This window comes from Xyrauchen texanus, chromosome 24 (genome assembly GCF_025860055.1).
Source record: "Xyrauchen texanus isolate HMW12.3.18 chromosome 24, RBS_HiC_50CHRs, whole genome shotgun sequence".
NCBI classification, from domain to species: Eukaryota; Metazoa; Chordata; class Actinopteri; order Cypriniformes; family Catostomidae; genus Xyrauchen; species Xyrauchen texanus.
The window spans coordinates 25425853-25445256 of NC_068299.1; the positions used below are offsets into that span (position 1 = coordinate 25425853).

The following is a 19404-nucleotide window of genomic DNA, read 5'->3' on the forward strand; positions in this document are numbered from 1 at the left end:
AGCATCATAAACTATAAAATAATTATTACATATTAAATATTAATGAATTAAATTGTTTACTTAACTTTTTGTGGTCCAATACAGGGTTTTTCCTGGCTCAAAATTAGGTTGAGGTGGTACCATACTGATCAAAAAAGTGATGTTAAAAACACGTAAACATTGGCTTTACATGAATACACTCCTAATGACCTGGCAACTGAATACTAGTGTTAATTTTGTCATTTTGTTTTTTTTATTTAATCTTAGTCTTAATCCTGTGTCAAATGTCCTTCTTAGTTTTTATCATATTTAGTCAACCTTATCCTATTTTTTTTTGTGTGTCAAATTTTAGTTTTCTGGGCTTTTTAATGTAGTTTTAGTCAATGAAAACTGTTAACATTTTAGTCATATTTTAGTAACATTTAGTCATTGACAATTTAGTCAATGAACACTGTAAACATTTTAGCCATAAGAGTATTATTGATAAGCCTTTGTCAATATTTTCTATCCAAATCCTATATATATATACTGTGTGTGTGTGTGTGTGTGTGTGTGTGTGTGTATGTATGTGTATATATATACATACACATACATACACACACACACTTTATTGTCGTTGTCATTTTAGTGTTATTTTTCACATAAGATTGATCTTATCATGATGATCTCTTGATGATGACGTTGCGAGCTGCAGACAGCGGGGGTGAGAGACGAGCGTCTCTGTGTTAGAGCGCGCATCAGCCGGTGGAACTTTAAATCTCTCCTGGTCTCGACTCTCACTCAGATTGTGTCTCTTCCACGACTGGTTGAAGCACCTCTGTCTGCACAGACAATGACAGTTTTTATTTATTTACATGGTACGCTCCCGTATTATATGAACTTTAATTAAGGATGAAATGAAGATATATCGCCAAGCTGTGTTCTGTGTTTCTATCAGACACTCAAGCTGCAGCGCTCCTCTCATCTCGCGTGTCATCATTATAGTTTTATATGATCTCAAGTTATGTTAAATGACATCAAGCGACTATTCGACAACTGAATTATTTTATTATTATTGCCGAGATTTTTAGTTACAAATGACAATCCACCTAGTGCAATGTTTGTTAGTGTTTTCCACGAAGACCCCCACCAGAGTTTTGTAGACAGCCGGAGGTGGCATGAAATTTGATGAAGGCGGCCGCCTAGTAATTCTCTATGCAGGAAAAACCATGCCAATAGTGTTTTTAATGCCCAATCTTTCAATAAGAGTTTCATTACAAAGCTTGAATCATATTGTGTCTGGTTCACAAACAATCCACGCTGAAATGTTCAGATGGGTGCACAGATGGGTGCAAAAAGGTCCAGGACGCCTTCAAAACAACAAGAAACTGTACAGCTGAATGAAGCACAATGGAGGTCTCCTATTTAGAATTTTAACTTGATATTGCGTCTTATAAAAGCGGTGAAGATGTATGATAAAGTTCAAAGCCATTCATCTAGTTTAGAAAAACATTTAAATCCAGATGAAGTTGTCCTGCAGAATCTCCCATGACCGGCCCATGTCTCTCCTCTTTCCATCTGACTGACTGAGCATGAGTGGGCTGGACCACGGTTGCAATGACGAAAAATAGGCATTGATGTCTTGCTGAAGAGGCAGTCATATGCAGATGTATTTTGTCCCTGTGACATCACAAGTTCCACAAATTCCAAATGGCCCGTTTCCACAGCCTGGTTTAAATAATTGCTATTTTTCTATTGAGGAGAAAGGTTTCAGTTTTGAAACTTACAGTATGTTTTTATATTACAATGACATCTTATATGTCAGAAGATCAAGGAAAATTTGATTCCTCATGTCATGACCCCCTCTTTAAACCTCCACCATTGATCAGTAGGTGCTGATTTGCATGAAGATTGTGAATTGCCAAAAAACAAAATAAGAAGAATTTAAAATTGAAACTGGAGATTTATGGTAAAAAAATGACTTAAATGTTGATCTGTTTCTCACCCACACCTATTATATTGCTTAAGAAGACATGGATTTAACCACTGGAGCGTTATGGATTATTTTTACGCTGACTTATGTGATTTTAGGCGATTAAAAAATCTGGGCACCATTCACTTGTATTGTATGGACTTACTATGGACCTTTTAGAAATTCTTCTAAAAATCTTAATTTGTGTAATGCAGAATAAAGTAAGTCATGTGGATCTGGGCTTGCGTGAGGGTGAGTAAATGATAAGAAGATTGTCATTTTTGGGTGAACTATCCCTTTAAACAAATCAACACTACATGTACTGAATAATATGGGTTGCGTCTTGCTGATTGTATTTGTACATATTAAAATCAGTTTATACTGAAATCTTCTGCATGCCTATCCTTGATCAGGAACTGGTTTATTATATATTTTTTATTTTGTTTCAGCCAACCAGCTGCGTTCTTTGCTTCAAAAGCAGTCCAAAGATGCAAATGTTCAATCACCGTTTTCTTCCAAGAGGAAATTGGTTGCAAAGGTACTGTACTTTATTGCAGACATATGCAGACTAAGAAATCTAACTAAACCACTGATGAGTTTAGATGTGAATGTTGTGATCTGGTTTAGTCTACTGAACATGATAATGCATCCTTAATACAATATAGTTTGTTTCATGTTTGTATGATAATGACAATAATAATACATTGTGTAATATTGATCATCAACTTTAGTTTATTGGTTTTAATGCTTTCATTTATAGTTTTTAAATTTTTAGTCATTCCTGTGTGTTTAAACATATTATATATGGGAACCATTTGTTTGTGCTGTCTAGCAAATAGCCACAGATGAGGGCAGTAGTATTCTGCCTGGTGTTCATGACCTGGTTCCTATTATTCACAATCAATCTGAGTACATTCAGCACCTGGAGGCTGAGGTCAAGTTCTGCAAGGTCAGTACTGTTAATCAACATGAGATATTAACAGTGAATTGATTGTCTGGGGCAAAATTGTTCATTTAGTATGCATAGTTTTTTGTGTATTACATTGAAGTCATTTGTAAGCAGATACCATAAAAGGATTTTGGAATGGCAGCTGTAACTGTGTATATGTATGTTGTTTTCTCTCTAAAGGAGGAACTCCTTGGATTGAAACAGAGAGTGAGAGTGGTGGTGGTGGAGAATGATAAACTACACCAGGAACTCAAAGCAAAGACAGTGGAAGACACTCTTAAAGAATACACGCTCATAGACAGCACGGTACTTATCTCTGTGGCATTTTGTTATTGTACTGCAAGAAATGGCAACACAGGGTATGCTATAATGAAACATAATTTATGAAAATATAATATAGACAGTATAAAATCATATCACATTTTAGTTTACTGTCAACATAGAAATACAATGTGGACACATGATGCTACTTTGTATTATTGTAGTTTTAAATATAGACACAACTTTATACAAACACTTTTCTAAGCAGCTCACATGCAGTATGGTGATTGTCATTTTGTAACCTCTGTTCTCTACTGTCTTATCATTTTAAGCTAAACATGGAGCCCACACCAGAAAAGACTCCACAACCAAGACTAAGCTCCTTTATTCAAACGGAGCACCACAAGTGGAAGAAAGAAATGGTATTTTTGGCAGTGGGGAACATTTATGTTTCAGAATAATGTGACATTGAATGAGTGACTCAATATGTACAAAAATTCAGATTGCTATCTCTTTGTCTTTCGCTCATATGTCCTATCACTGTCTAAGGAGCAGCTCAAGTGTCTCTATCAAGCACAAAGAGAGACCCTGGAGGCTCAAGTGGTCTCCCTGAAGTAAGCAGGCTTCAATCAGTGGCCAAGCCTGGAACATTTTCCTCTCCCATTGAGTCACTATTGACTTAAATATGCTCTTACAATCTGTGTGGGCAAAATGTAATATTAACATACTTTTTCCATACTTATGATGTGTTAGCCCATTGATTATTGATGTCCAGTGCTGTGAGTGTCAGTAGATTGCCAGGGTGTGGGTCAAAGTTTGTTCTCCTTTAATTGTGCATCTGCAGTATTGGCACTAAGAAGAGGCCATACAAATAGAATATGTCATCAAAATCTGCTTACTGTATGCTTATGCTCTCTCACCGCACATGTGTGTGTGTAGGAAAGACTTGGCAAGCATTCAGAAGGAGTATGTGGACTTGAAAGAACGGCTGCGACACAAAGAAGCGATGGCTGTGGCAGCGAGCAGTGGTCAGCGTGTGGGTGGTCTGTGTCTGAAGTGTGCCCAGCATGAAGCAGTCCTGGCAGAGACACACTACAATGTCCATGTCCAGACCACTGAAAGACTCACTAAGTAAGTTTGTGTTTTTAAAATCCTTAGACATTTATGTTATTTCCATAGATAAATAACATTAAATCCAATTAGAGTGGTCTGACATTGTCCAGTTTAAATAGTTTTGTCTGGAAAATTATATATTTTTCAAATCAATAATTATTCATTATTTTAGGACCAATTGCACCAATATGGAAAGTCTTGGACGATATTAGTTACGATATTTTGTCGCTTTGCCTATTTGAATTTTTTTCATCAGAGCACTGATTTGCTTTTGAGTTATGCTTCATTTCAATTACACCCCTACCAAGAGGTATATGATGTATTTGTATTGTGGTAACATTCCATCATTTCCTGCATTGGATCTATTTGTTGGATGTACACTCACTGGCCACTTTATTAGGTGCACCTGTGCATTTTCTTATTCATGTGATTATCTAATCAGCCAATCATTTGGCAGCGGTGTAATGTATAAAATCATGCAGATATGGGTCAGGCGCTTCAATTAAAGTTCACATCAACTATTAGAATGGGGAAAAATGTGATCTCAGTGATTTAGACCATGCCTCTTTGGTTGTTTTTGATTGTTGGTGCCAGACGGGCTGGTTTGAGTATTTCTGTTACTCTGGTCTCCTGGGATTTTCATGCATAATAGAGAATAGTGTTAAAAACAAAACCAGCAAGTGGCAGTTCTGTGGGTGAAAACGGCTTGTTGATGAGAGAAGTCAATGGGGAATGGCCAGACAGGTTTCAGCTGACAGAAGAAAAAGAATATATGTTACATTAATGGTTAAGCGCTGGCTTAAAACGAGAACTGCACTAATTTATGATTATTAATAAACATTTGTTTTTTTAATCATTTTTATTGTTATTATTTTTACATTTTCAAATGCTTGTTTTACATATGTTTAGTGTGTTTCAGTTTTTGTACTGTCCCTTTACACATTAATAAATAAAATGAACAAATATTCTGAAATGACAATTTTCATTGAGGTTGTTATATTTGTTATATTTTTGAACAAATAAACAGTCAAATATTTTTTCTCTTTTTTTCAAATTAATTTTGGAATTAACTATTCAATATTTTTTGTTAAATTGATTAGTTTTGGATTTGCAAACTCTTATTTAGCATAAATTCAGATGCAAGCTATTGGTTTAGTTAGTGCCTTGAAGCTAAATATCTGGGTTAATTAACATTAGACTGCTCATTTGATTACATATAATTGATCTTTGTGTTGATTCAGTCATTTGTTGTTCCTCACAGCAAGGTTGAAAAAAGTCTTGACAGCATGTAGCCAAACATCTGCTGTCTTGAAAATGCATCAGATCAATGCCTTCTTTCGGTAACCTGATGAGATTCTTGTGTGTTTGTTAGAGAGCGGGATGAGCTAATGACCGTTCTGTGCTCTCTGAGGGCCAGTCAGTCTGAGGCCCAGCAGAGAGAATGGGCAGCATATCAGCAGGTCAAACAGGCAGTGGAGATGGCAGAAGAGGCAAACCTGGAGAAGACGAGAGTAAAAGCCCCCACTATTACCACAAATCAATGATTAGAATATAAATTTTGATGTTTTGAATGACCTGAAATGTTTGATGTACTGGGCAGAGCTAGGCACTCAACTCATTAACCCTGACCTCCGGTCTGTGCTTGTGCACCTGCAGGCACTGGTGCAGTGTGAGCACTTCCACAGCGAGCTGACGAGACAAAGAGAGAGGCTGGAGAGGGAGCTGGCTTCTGAGCAGGACAAGATCTCTCAGGCCAGGGAGGCATCAAGGGCAGAGAGCAAGAAAGAGAAAGAGGAGCTTGCCAAGACTGTACGTTCAGTTGCCATATCAAACCAATATTTGTTTTAATACTTTAGATGGATGCTATTATATTTAATTGATTTAACTCTTATGAATATCTGTTTCTGTAGAATTGAATTGTTTACTGTAGTGAATGTCTATTTGAGCTTTTGCTGCCCTCTAGTGTCTTTTTAATCATGGTAGATGGCTACAATTTTGCCAGAATACTTTCAGTTACTAATTGGAATGAATTAGGATAAAGAGAGTGATCTTTCAATAAGTCATTTGTGCATCTTTTGAGAGCCTCAAATGTAAACCAAACAGAAAAAAATACTGAAAATATAATTTTATGTATTAAAGATATAAGGACATGGATATATTTCTATATAGTGACCCCAAAAAGTATATTCACACTTAAATAACATATCAAACCAAGTGGTGCATGCAAATAAATCATACTGAGTAAAACTTTTAGTATATCTATTTGTTTTATCATTGTCCTAACAAACATCTTTTTTCGAATGTTCTGCTTAAAAAATTTGCTTTTGTGTTTGACATTTTTATGACATTCATGGATTGTAAGTGTGGCTTAGGTGTCCAAATACTTTTTAGGGCCGCTGTAGCTAATACAATACTATTGCTCCCCACTGTAAGGTGACCAGTCTGTCTCAGAGAGTGGCTGAATTGGAAGGTCTGCTGGAGAGGGGAGAGAGAGACAGGAATTCACTCAATGGCCAGCTGGAGGAAGCCTATAAGAAACTCACTGCACAGGAAGCAGACAACAGCAGGGTACAGCTAAATTTTAAGCCAACCTCACTCATTTTAAACATTACTGAGCTGATTTGAACTGGACCTTTTTTTTAATGTTCTTCAGCACACAATAGACTTTACCTGGTGAGGAACACAAGGCGTAATACACAGATTGGATTTTTTTATGCACATCCAGCCTGTTTACATTCACTTAAGACACAGCCCACTGTGTACTGTACATTAATACTTTGCCAAGACAGTTTAACTTTCATGCATGTCCTTTTATACATTATTAATAAAAAAAATTTTTTGAATGTATTGCAAACCTAAGACTGTTATGGTGCTTTCACTCATTTGTATTTATGCTTATTTCTTTACTTGAGAAAATTCTCACTGCAAAACCTGATCTTGTGTTTTTACTGCACGCTTTCAAAAATATCTGGTCTGTGCAATAAATGGGTAGAAAATTAAATTGGTTGACTGTTAATGCATTAATTTGCTCTTGAACACTGTGCTTGAAACTTTGGATAAAAGTATTTATCTAAAATTATTTAATGATAAATAACTAATTCACCCAATTTTGTTTTTCATTATTCATGCAATGCCTCGTGTTTTTTTATTTATTTATTTTTATAAGGGCTAGTTGGTACAGTAATCTTTGTATGGAGAATGTCTGGCCACTAGATGGCAGTAGAACTATATTGTTAGCATTGCTGATGGAGTGGATGGAAAGACAATTTTAGTAGAGGTTTGTGGAGTCGATAAAAAGAAGTAGCAAAAGAATATGTATCGAATATGTGTATGTGAACTGTTTTCTCATGAATAGTTGGTAAGATAAGAAAAGGTTCTTGAATTTTTCATTAAGTTGCGCATACTGTGTGCTTGACTTAGGTATGTGCGGAGCTGCGTTTTCTGTTGAGCCAGGCCCAGATGAAGAAAGAGGAGGCAGAGAGAGAGGTGAGAGACATCAGCTCCAAACTGGGCCACCAACTAGAACTGGTCGAGCAGGTAAGCGAAACTTTGGTCTCACAGAATGGAATCTGCACATTTTTATGTCAACATTTATTTGTTTAAAGGGATAGTTCACACAAAAATTGACATTTTCTCATTTACCATGAAACAAAAAGTTTCTTTAGTGAGAATATTAGCCTCAGTCACCATTCAATTTCATGGTATGGAATAAAGATATAATACAATTGAATGGGCTATTATTCGTCCTAACCTCTCCTTTTGTGTTCCATGGAAGAAAGTAAGTCACATGGGTTTGTAACAACATCTGAGTAAGTAACTGATGAAAGAATTTTCATTTTGGGTGAACTTTTCCATTAAACAACTAATATTCAATTTTATGATAAAAATGCTTTTTGATTTATATGTGCAAAAAACATTTGAAAACAGGCATTGTTAAAAGTTTCAGTTAATAGAAATTAATTGTTAATAATGGGAATTAATACAAAAACATATGCATACTTGGTCTCTCTCTCTCTCCTCTCACGGGGTTCAGGAAGTACAGAAGCTGGGTGTGGAACTGAGCGGTTGCCGGCAGCGTTTGGAGGAGGCCCAGAGGGCAGAGGGCCGAGCCCGGGTGGAGGCAGCCGGCCTGGCCGAGGGGCTAAGCCGCGCTCAGCGCCAACTGCACCTCACCAGGTAACCCCCTTAATCCTATTACATGCCATAACACTGCACCCTTCAGCTGGCCCCAATGCAGTGCCAGCATGCTGGCAGGAGGGCACCCAAACTTTTATTAAATCGCCACCAGCTACCGGCTGCCACCACCACAGTCCACCATGCACCAGGAGAACAGGGCTTGAGAGAGAAGCGCATACTCTCGATACTCGAAAACATCACTGGTTTAGTGGTCTTGGGTGTGCACAGTGAATTCTTCTAAAATCACATGAATGTTCTTATCAGTGAAGTTTCTAAATCTTTTTTTTTTATATAACTATTATTACTCTGACTCACATTATTTGTGTAAATCATTTCAGGGTGTGTAGTGCGTATTCAGTATCTCATACATTTTTACATATGTGCACATTTCATTTGTATCCAAAATAATGAGCGATAATGAGCTTCCATTTAACATAACTGTATTTTGCTTCTTAAATTAATTGCACACAATTTAATTAATTCAAAGACAGACCCTTTACACGTTTGGAGCTATCACCAGATTTTTGTTTTATCTGAAGTTATGACAGTTTACAGAGATGGCGACATTGGTCTTTGGTGTTGTCTCACTTTATGTGTGTCTTGCAAAAATCTCCCCAAACTGTCAAGAAAATTAGACCGGAATACGTGAGAAGATGAAAACCTCCTCTCGATTGTTTGTCAGAATAAACATTGTTTTTCAGTAACATTTGTTCAATTGATCTCTGCTTAATAGAACTCAAACATGGATTATAGCTCCAGATTATGAAGAATAGATCAGATATAACACCTCCCACCCTTTTGATTATATATAAGATTTGGAACAGTGAGGCACTTTGCATTGCCTCATTGAGTGCAATTTAGTGATTTAATATTCATTGCTATAAATAACAGTTACTGCAAGCAAAGCCCAAGGGAACATTTTCTATCTTGAGTTTAGTCATGCTTGTTGCTATATACAATTGCCTCAAAAAGCATGTGGACAATTAAGACACACTTAATTCTATATGAATGCCAATGCATTAGAAGACAAATTATCAAACCAACAAATGATAGACCTTTTCTCAGAACTAACTAGTCATTTTTTCTTAATGACTTTTAATCAACTGGTCCAAAGGTAATATATGTATGAAGTCAGTTACCCTCAAGTTCACACAGGTGTCCTAGTAGAGTAACCACAGGTGTTGTTCATCACATTAACTATGGACATATGCCAGTAAGTTTGACTATTTATTTATTTATTTAATTTGTTTTATTCTGGACAGTTGTTTGAATATATATATATATATATATATATATATATATATATATATATATATATATATATATATATATATATATATATATAAAACCTAACAAACTTATTTTTTAAATGTTATGCTTAAAAAGTGTGCTTGTGCCATCTTTAAAATATTTTCCACTTGTTTTGATGTTTATTATGCAATTATATATTCATACACCTTATTAAGTGTGGGACTGTGGGATAAGTCCAAATACTTTTTTGGGTCAATGTATTCAGTATCTTCATAATGTTATAACTCATTTGAAACTTGTTAATATTTTATTTGAATGCAGCTGAGGAGTAAAGGTGTAATTGAAGTAAAAAAAAAAAAATGTCATGCTGTTCAAGAAAAAAACATGGCATTTGTTTCCTAAGTGAGGCAATGAGCCTTTATTTGTTCTGTAGTTTCTCTCCATTGTTTTTCATGATTGTGTGCTGTCAGGGCCTAATTGATACCTGTTGGTCAGCTAGTTTCTGCCTTTTACTCTCTTCCGTTCTCTAGCTTTGCAATGGTGCTGTCAGGGTGCAGTTGCTGACCCTTGTAGGTGGCAAAGGTAACAGGATCAAAAAGGGCTATTTTACAATCAGTAATATTATTTGGAAAATTACCATACATACAACTACATTCATTAAATAATCTGTCTTATCAAGGGACGCTTCTTAATTATCCTCTAATTTCTCTTGAGTGCCCTAGATAGACGTTTAGGGGTTGATGACAATTCCACACCCATCTAATGGTGGCCCTCAGTAAGGCAATTTCTCTGTGGATGAGTCTTAGTGTAGGCAGTGCTGAAGCCTCAGTGGGTTTGATGGCTTTGGGTCTCTGTTCCTCTGGAGGAAGTGCAGATCTTGATCTCACAGCATCTGCCACAGAGCTACACAGCTGCAGAGGAGGGACAGCATCTGTTCACATGGGACTGCAGTACTAAAGTATTAGGTCTCAGTCATGTTTTCTTTATAAATTACCATAAAGAAGCATGCTGTTCCAGAAATATTACTGAATAATTTGAGCCATTTGTTTACATTTGGAAAAGTAGCACTTTGCATGAAAATTATCCAGATGGTTTTTAATGGAGTATAGATTTGCATGAGCTGGTCTAGCAAAACAGTAGAAGAATGTAATTGTGCATTGTTAGTTCCTGTTACCTCAACAGTTTTTAATACCATGTGCATTCATGATGATGTAGGCATTGCATTAGTTCAGTCAAGGTCCCTTTGTTTGGGCCAATGATGTGACAATGTCTTGTTTTTATTTCTTCCAAAAACATTCAATGCAATTCATACTGACCGTGAACAACTTGATGGTAAACATGTTTTCAATTTCTAAATTACATTTCATATGATATTAATTATGAGGAATATGGCCACAAAGCTCAATATGATAAAACTGTCCCCAGATAGTTTTAGTTTTTCAGGAAAAAAGAAAAGAGTTTCAGTCTTTTGTTATTTCTAAAAAAAAAAGAATATGAAAAAGTGAAACTTTTGTGTTTTAAAATAGGATTAATATTTAAACTTTTGTCTTTGTTGAAATTGAAGTCAGTGTAGTGTAACCAACAGGAGAGACCTGGGGCATTCCAGAAAGCAAGGTTAATTTACCTTAATATAAACACTGAACTCTCAGTTGATTAACACAAGCATCGCTTGCTCGTCTTTTCTTGATTCCAGAATATCAGTTCTGCGTTAGTTCAGTCAACCGTGAGTTTGAAACTCCTAGTTTGGACTCGATCACGTTGAACTCAGAAAGGCATTCTCACCGGAGCGCCGAATTCACTAGTCACCTTGGAATCAAATGCTAAAATGAAGTGTGCTCCTTATTTCAGTGACGCAGAACGTGAAGTTTTAATGACCGCAAACGAGAATTATTTCGTCTTCACTCATAATAGCGATAGGAGCTGCATTGGTTTAGGACTGATAGTTTGCTTGACGGAGAGTATAATGAATATGTGAAATGTAAATGTTTTACTGCCCTTGTAAACGCTTAATTCAACATTAATATTAGACCTCTCTTGCCTACATTGTTTAATAGGTCGGCATTTGTTGTTTTGTTTTCACTGAACTTCATAATAGGCTTATTAAAGTAGTAATATGTAAAAATAGCGTTTAAAACGGGTACAGCAGTCCAAATTTTGTAGAGCGTTGTCTGTCTCCCCCTTTCCCTTCTTCCCATTCTCGAAGCTCACACGGGTTGCCAGGTTGAAGACATGCAACAGGAATGACACCAAACTGACAATGGCAAGCGACGAGCCTTGCACTGTAAATTGATCAGCTAATGTATATGTTTGCAATGTTTTTATTGTTTACAAATTATAAACCGGTTCATAAGGATTTTTTATAACTCTGTCAATGTTAGCTAGATGTATTGCTGGCTTCCATGGCGGCAGCGCGCTGCCACTAACTTGTTTCAAATCTGGCAACACGGGATGTTGAAATACTATTGGGTAATGGGCAGTGGGTGGGATCACACAGGCCAAAACGCTAACAGAAATTCCGGCCAGAAAAGACATTTCAAAGTAGAATACTGGCTGTAGCATTGTTTTCAGAGAAGCCAATATTTCAACTTAGCATATTTCCTAATTCTTTGATAACATATGATAATTGTATGCTTTTGTACAGTAAATATATTACTTACTGCACCTTTAACATTCATATTCTATTAGTATAATAATAACTTTTATAGCTAGTCATATTATTCTTTTATTTTCAGGTTAATTTAACTAATGTTTAGCATTTACCGTGCATGCTCATTTATGCACTACTTTTATTTTGAATAGCATTTGATATACCATTGTTAACATTGGGGTTTCTGTCCACTTACCTTTAATTCGTATCATATAATCTTCCATTTCTCACAGTTGCTAATGGTGACATTTTATTATTAGATCCTCTGTCAATTGTAAGATCTCCTACAGTTATCGTTATTTTCCATAGATTTAATGTAATGCTTTTCAGTAGGCCACATATGATTATTCATATGCATTATAAGAAGATGTTGTTTTAATTGAAGATCATGTGACTGATTATAGATGTTCATGATCTCAGCATTAGGAAAAAGGAACTCATCTCTTCCTTGCTGAAGAAGAAGTTGTAAAAGGTCCATATTGAAAGGCAGATAAAGAAATGTAATTGAGAGAAGCACCATATTCAGCTCCAAATGATATAGAGGAGGCTGAGAATCAGAGAGATACATCTTTCCACAACAACTTGACAATCAGATTAAAAAGGGCACTGTAGGTGACTCTTAATGACAGCATGTCTTATTTGTACTTTCAGACAATAAATAGAGTACAATGAACAAGTCTGGAAATGTGTGCATTTAAATGTATAGTACATTAACTAAAGTAATAAGAAATAAAATCTCTAACCTCTGTGCTATGTCTGTGGTCCATGAAATGATCACATATTTGTGGTGATGTGAGCGTGGCCGAACAACGCCCGTATTGGCCGGTAGAGGAAGAACATTAAGGATTGTCACCTGTGGGTTATTATCTCTGAAAGCTGTTTTGTATTACAGCGAGAGCTGGAGAGATATAAAGGAGCAGCCATAGCCGCCATAGTGGAGTGAGGGAACCTGAGTTTACGGCAACGCTGAGACCATTTACAAAGAGACAGATACTTTATATTGAGAATTATTTTAACTGCGGAGTTTTTTTTGTGAAAGTGAACGAACCATAAAGTGTGGAAAATAAAAGAACCCTGAAGTGTGTAAACTGGTTCCTGCTTCCTCATTTCCCCTGAACCTGAGACATCACAGTGTGTCAACCTGGAAACCGAGGAAGGAATTGTCATCATGAAGACCTCACTGCTGGCCGAAGTATTTAAGACCCTTGCCGGCATCCACCCAACACAGCACCAGGCCCTTTAGGACCTATGCACGGAGCAGGAGCAATGGTTTCAGGTGCTCCTTTAGGCCCAAACTGAGGACCGGCAGATGTTGCGAAGCTTGGTGCCCCAGGGGGAAACTGCAACCATGACCCCGGCCACAGCTTCGGCCATCCCCCACGTCATGCTCATAAAGATGGGCCCACAGGACATCCCGGATGCCCTTTGTCGAGCTGTTTGAGCTGACGGCCGAATCCTGGGGATGGCCCAACTACCAGTGGGTGGTCCGACTCTTGCCGCTGTTGACCAGGGAGGCCCAGCTCTAGGCCCAACAGCTCCAGGTGGGAGACCTCCTGGAATATGAGAAGCTGAGACGAGCCATCCTGCAGCGAGTCGATCGCAGTCCAGAACTGCATTGCCATCATTACCATTCTGACACTTGGAGAGCTTGGCGGCCCATTTGCCTTTGCTCAACAGCTCTGTGACACCTGCCAGCGGTGTTTGCTGACAGCAGAACGCTATGCTGTAGCTGTGGTCGATCTGGTGGTGCTGGAGCAGTGGAATGGGTCCAGCGACACCGCCCGGCGTCGCTGGATGAAGCTGTCCAGCTGGCTGAGGACCACTTGGCAGCGATTCAGGGGGCTGGCTAGCCCTCGCTCTCTCTCTCTCTCTCTCTCTCTCTCTCTCTCTCCTTGGATGTGTTCCATTTAAAATTTGTATCCCCTTCCCTCACAAACTTCACTCCGTCTCATGGACTCAGATGTACATCACTGCTTACGTTGTGCGAGTGTCCACTACAGGTGGAAGACGTACAACCCTTGAACACCCTTAACCCTTGATCACTTGGAGCATGTTGAAGGCTGTTTGTGGAATTATTTTGTAATTTTTGCACCTGAGAAAACAATGTTTCGGAGATCGAATTCAGAGGCTTATGAATAAATCTTGTATGTTTAATTTTTTTTTTTTCATTAGAATGTATTGTTAGAAAGAATTAATCAAGATTTACACAAACAAAAATGTTTACATAACTATGAACACATAGGCTATAACTGTGTGATAAACAGTTTAAGGTAGCTACAAGTATTATGCGGTTAAATATCAATATAACTTTCTAAACTGCATCAGACAGAGCCCATCAGACAGAGTTGTGTAGGGGTGGGGTTGATGAAGCACGATATGCTGTCACCTCACAATTGAGTTACATTGTGGGATAGGGAGCTGCCTGAAGCATACATCAGAGTAGGCTCTCTCCCTCTGTCAGAATCGAGGGGTTGAGGGTTTGTCAACAGAAACTTCCCTCGCTCACTTAACGAAGTGGAACGGACTTCCAAAATGGTGTCGGGGATTCCCCAGAGGGGAAGTGCTTAGGGTAGTTAGCGACTGGATGTTAAAAGTGAAGTGGAACGCAGCACTTCTCCATCCTCCCCTTCCTCTTGTCCTTGTCCTGTTCCTACTCCCGGAAAACGGAAAGATGTTTCCCCTTAACTGGCTCCCCGTCCCCGGGGATCTTTCAATCTGCCGGTTCCCCCTGTCTCCCTCTGCTCTCTTCCTCAGGTTTGTGAATCCGCTGCCGCGGGTGCAGGTGTGAAGTCTGGGCCGGTCTGTCTGCTGGAGCTGCGGGGAACCTGGGCACTTCCAGGACCGATGCCCTGCAATGGAGGTGGAGACATTGGTCTGGATCCCCGATGCCCCGCAGGCCGACCCTGATCGAGGAAGGGCATACCAGATACCTGCGTGTATTAAGGGGGGTGCATACCAAGCCTTGGTGGATTCAGGTTGTAATCACACCTCCATTCACCAATGCTTGGTTCAATCCGAAGCTTTGGATATGAGCCTGTAGGTGAAGGTAAGGTGTGTGCATGGGGATATTCAAAATTACCCTTTAATGATGGTCCAATTTCAGGGACAAAAGCATAGTATCGAGGCTGCGGTTAGTCCCTGCCTCTCCAGTCCACAAATTTTGGGTACGAATTGGCCGGACCGTACAACTTTATTGAGGGGAATTTGTGTGGATGTGTTCTTTTAACAAAGTGTATCAGTGTGTGTGTGTGTGGTGTGCGATTCGCTGACTGGGAGGCAGTGCCAGGGCCGTCTACAATGGCTCCACGTCAAGATGACAGAGGATTCCTTGCAGGGGATTTCCCTTTGGAGCAGACACGAGACTAGACCCTTAGGCATGCCTTTTGACCAAGTGAAAATTATTGTTGGTCAAAGCCTACAACCAGGTGTTGTACTCTCATACCCATATTTTCAATTATTAAAGTTTGGTTGTCTCAAGTGATGCAGGACACTCAGACAAAGGAGGATGCAACCTAATTGGTAATGCCAAAGAGCCGTCGGGAAATGTTATTCTAGATGGCTCATCATTATCCGATGGCGGGTCAATTCGGGCAGGTGACCACCTGATTGCCCGTTTCTATTGGCCGGTCAGTTGTGGGGATATTCGCAGGTGGTGTGCGGCATGCCATGAATTGTCAGCTGTTGAACCCCATGGCCACCTCAAAAGCGCAATTGCTGCCCCTTCCGTTGATCAAGTTCCCCTTAGAAAGAATTGCCATGTACCTCGTCGGGCCATTAGAGTGGATGTCACCTGGACATAGTTTTGCTTTGGTTCTGGTGGACTACGCAATGCGATATCCGGAAGCAATTCCTCTGCACAACATTTCGGCACGAAGTGGCATTCTTCAGAATAATCTCCCGAGTGGGGATTCCGAAAGAGAGCCTCACTGATCAAGTTTACAGTGGCATGCAAAGGTTTGGGCACCCCTGGTCAAAATTTCTGTTGCTGTGAATAGTTAAGTGAGTAGAAGACGAACTGATCTCCAAAAGGCTTTAAAATTATAACATTTTGAAAATAATGTTTTATCTAAGAGTGAAAAAAGGAAAGGAGCACCATTCAAAAGTCACCCAAGAGATTTGATCTCTGAGATAACTTTTACCAAGGTCTCGGACCTTAGTTGGCTTGTTAGGGCTATGGCTTGTTCACAATCATCATTTAAAAAGGCAAGGTGTTGCAAATTTCAAAGCTTTATACATACTCTGACTCCTCAAATCTTTTTCCAACAATCAGCAGCCTTGGGCTCCTCGAAGCAGCTGCCTAGCACTCTGAAATTTAAAGTAATTGACGCCCAGAAAGCAGGAGAAGGCTATATGAAGATAGCAAAGATTTTTCAGGTATCCTTTTCCTCAGTTCCTAATGTATGGAATGACAGTTAATAGGAATGGTGGAGTTCAAGGTGAGGTCTGGAAGACCAAGAAAACTTTCAGACAGAACTCCTCAAAGGATTGCTAGAAAGGCAAATCAAAACCACTGTTTGACTGCAAAAGACCTTAAGGAAGATTTAGCAGGCTCTGTTCTACTGTGCACCGACACCTGCACAAATATGACCTTCATGGAAGAGTCATGAGAAGAAAACCTTTCCTACATCCTCACCACATATTTCAGCATCAGAAGTTTGCAAATTAATATCTAAATATGCCTGATGCATTTTAGAAACAAGTCCTGTGGACTGATGAACTTAAAATATGACTTGTTGGCCGCAATGAGCAAAGGTATGTTTGGAGAAAAAAGGGTTCAGAATTTCATGAAAAGAACACCTCTCCAACTGTTAAGCACAGGAGTGGATCGATCATGCTTTGGGCTTGTGTTGATGTCAGTGGCACAGGGGAACATTTCTCTGGTGGAGGAATGAATGGATTCAATTAAATACCAGCAAATTCTGGAAGCAAACATCACACCATCTGTAAAAAAGCTGAAGATGAAAAGAGGATTGCTTCTACAACAGTATAATGATCCTAAACACACCTCCAAAATCCACAATGAACTACATCAAGAGGCGCAAGCTGAAAGTTTTGCCATGGCCCTCACAGTCTAAACATCATAAAAAATCTGTGGATAGACCAGACAAGAGCAGTGCATGCAAGACGGCCCAAGAATCTTACAGAACTAGAAGCCTTTTGCAAGGATGAATGGCTGAAAATCCCCCAAACAAGAATTGAAAGACATTTAGCTGGCTACAAAAAGCTTTTACAAGATGGTATACTTGCCACCAGGGGGTGTGTAACACAGTTGAAGGATGGGCAAGGAGGAGGCGAGAACCGGCTTGTCAACATAAATTATATTTTAATGAGAAACTCAAAAACACATAAACAAACACACATGACGGACATGTCCGTAATTCTCTCTCTCGAACAATGCGTCACCGCCGCCTTTATCCCTCGCGCCTCATCAGGCTGATTGGGGACCGGGCGCGCGATATTCCGACCGGCCCGCCCCTCCGCTCCACACTCCTCCCGGCGTTATCTCAGGCCGGGTGCCACCGGCATGACGTACACCCCCTATCCCTGGGGCGGTGTGTATCTTGCGTCCAGCGTGGTCATCCCCGCCTTCCTCGCCCTGGGAGGAGACAGGAGGGAAGACAACAACAACAACAACAAAAAAAACAAAATAGGCGAGGGAAAAGGTCAACACGGTGCGACAGGGAGAGAGAGAGGAGAGAGAAAAGCTCACTCACCGGTTCTCTGATGTACCGTCGCGTGGTCCCCGAACACTCCTCCACACTCAGGCGGACGACAGCCGCTCCAACACCGGGCGAACCGGAGTGAAACCGCCGACCCCAGCGGGTAGAACGCGCCTCCGCTTTTCTGGCTGCAAATGGGGACACTCCTCCACCCCTGGCAGCGGCTCTACTGCTCGGGCGGTCGGAGAGTTTCTTCCCTCCTCCCTCGCGGACGGCGGTCTTCCCTCGACCCCTCCGCGTCTCTGGGGACGGCAGGGCACTCCTCCGCCCCGGCAGCGGCTCCCTCGCTCCAGGCGGTCGGGGTATCCAGTCCCCACTTGCCCTCGGGACGACGGCCGTACCCCGCATCCGGGCGGTCGGGCTACTCCGTCCCCGGCAGATGGCAGCGGCGCTCCCTGGGTGGACGGCAGTGTCGAGGACTCTGCGACGGGCATCCCTCCTCCTTCCGGGTTTCAGCACCAATGTAACACAGTTGAAGGATGGGCAAGGAGGAGGCGAGAACCGGCTTGTCAACATAAATTATATTTTAATGAGAAACTCAAAAACACATAAACAAACACACATGACGGACATGTCCGTAATTCTCTCTCTCTGAACAATCGTCACCGCCGCCTTTATCCCTCGCGCGCCTCATCAGGCTGATTGGGGACCGGGCGCGCGATATTCCGACCGGCCCCGCCCCCCTCCGCTCCACAGGGTGTTACCAAGTACTGACCATGCAGGGTGCCCAAACTTTAAAAATGCTTAAAATATTAAAGAAATGTGTCATCTTTAACTTTGTCTTTTGGAAACCAGGCCATCTTTTGCTCGCTTAGCTATTCACAGCAACAGAAATTGATCAGGGGTACCCAAAACTTTGAATGCCACTCTATGTCATGTACACTATGCAAACTGTATGAATTATTGGGGATTAAATAGATTCAGACCAGTGTTTACTACCCTCAAACGGACGGCTTGGTTGAATGATTTTATCATACCCTAAGGAATATGATTTTTAAGTTTGTGCACGAAGATGCTCAATTGGGAAAAGTGGCTCGAGCCCCCTCGAGCAGTTCGAGAGGTCCCACGCGCCTCCACGAGGTTCTTCCAATTTGAATTATTGTGTGGGCTTCGACTGCGCAGCGTGCTCGACGTCCTACGGAAAAATTGGGAGGAGGTACCTTCAAACAGCAAAAACTAAATTCAATATGTTCTTGACCTGAGAGCAAAACTCCACACATTGGTGCAGGAGAATTTGTTCCAGGCTCAAGAACATCAAAGCCAGCTATATAATAGTTGAACTTGGCTACGGGACTTTACACTGGGAGATAAAGTCCTTGTATTGCTCACCACATTGATTTCCAAATGACTCACCAAG

At 40.1% G+C, this 19404-nt stretch overlaps 1 protein-coding gene across 1 annotated transcript in view; it reads left to right on the forward strand.

Annotated features, from left to right (window-relative positions):
• The window catches only part of LOC127617843 (serologically defined colon cancer antigen 8 homolog), a 77445-nt gene that overhangs the window by 1078 nt on the left and 56963 nt on the right, over positions 1-19404 (forward strand). Inside the window, exons 3-13 of the mRNA XM_052089945.1 lie at positions 2380-2468; positions 2763-2879; positions 3060-3185; positions 3473-3562; positions 3690-3754; positions 4080-4271; positions 5626-5764; positions 5910-6062; positions 6687-6821; positions 7674-7790; positions 8287-8429. Coding sequence (XP_051945905.1) covers positions 2380-2468; positions 2763-2879; positions 3060-3185; positions 3473-3562; positions 3690-3754; positions 4080-4271; positions 5626-5764; positions 5910-6062; positions 6687-6821; positions 7674-7790; positions 8287-8429 — 1366 coding nt within the window. The remainder of the gene's footprint in view (positions 1-2379; positions 2469-2762; positions 2880-3059; positions 3186-3472; positions 3563-3689; positions 3755-4079; positions 4272-5625; positions 5765-5909; positions 6063-6686; positions 6822-7673; positions 7791-8286; positions 8430-19404) is intronic.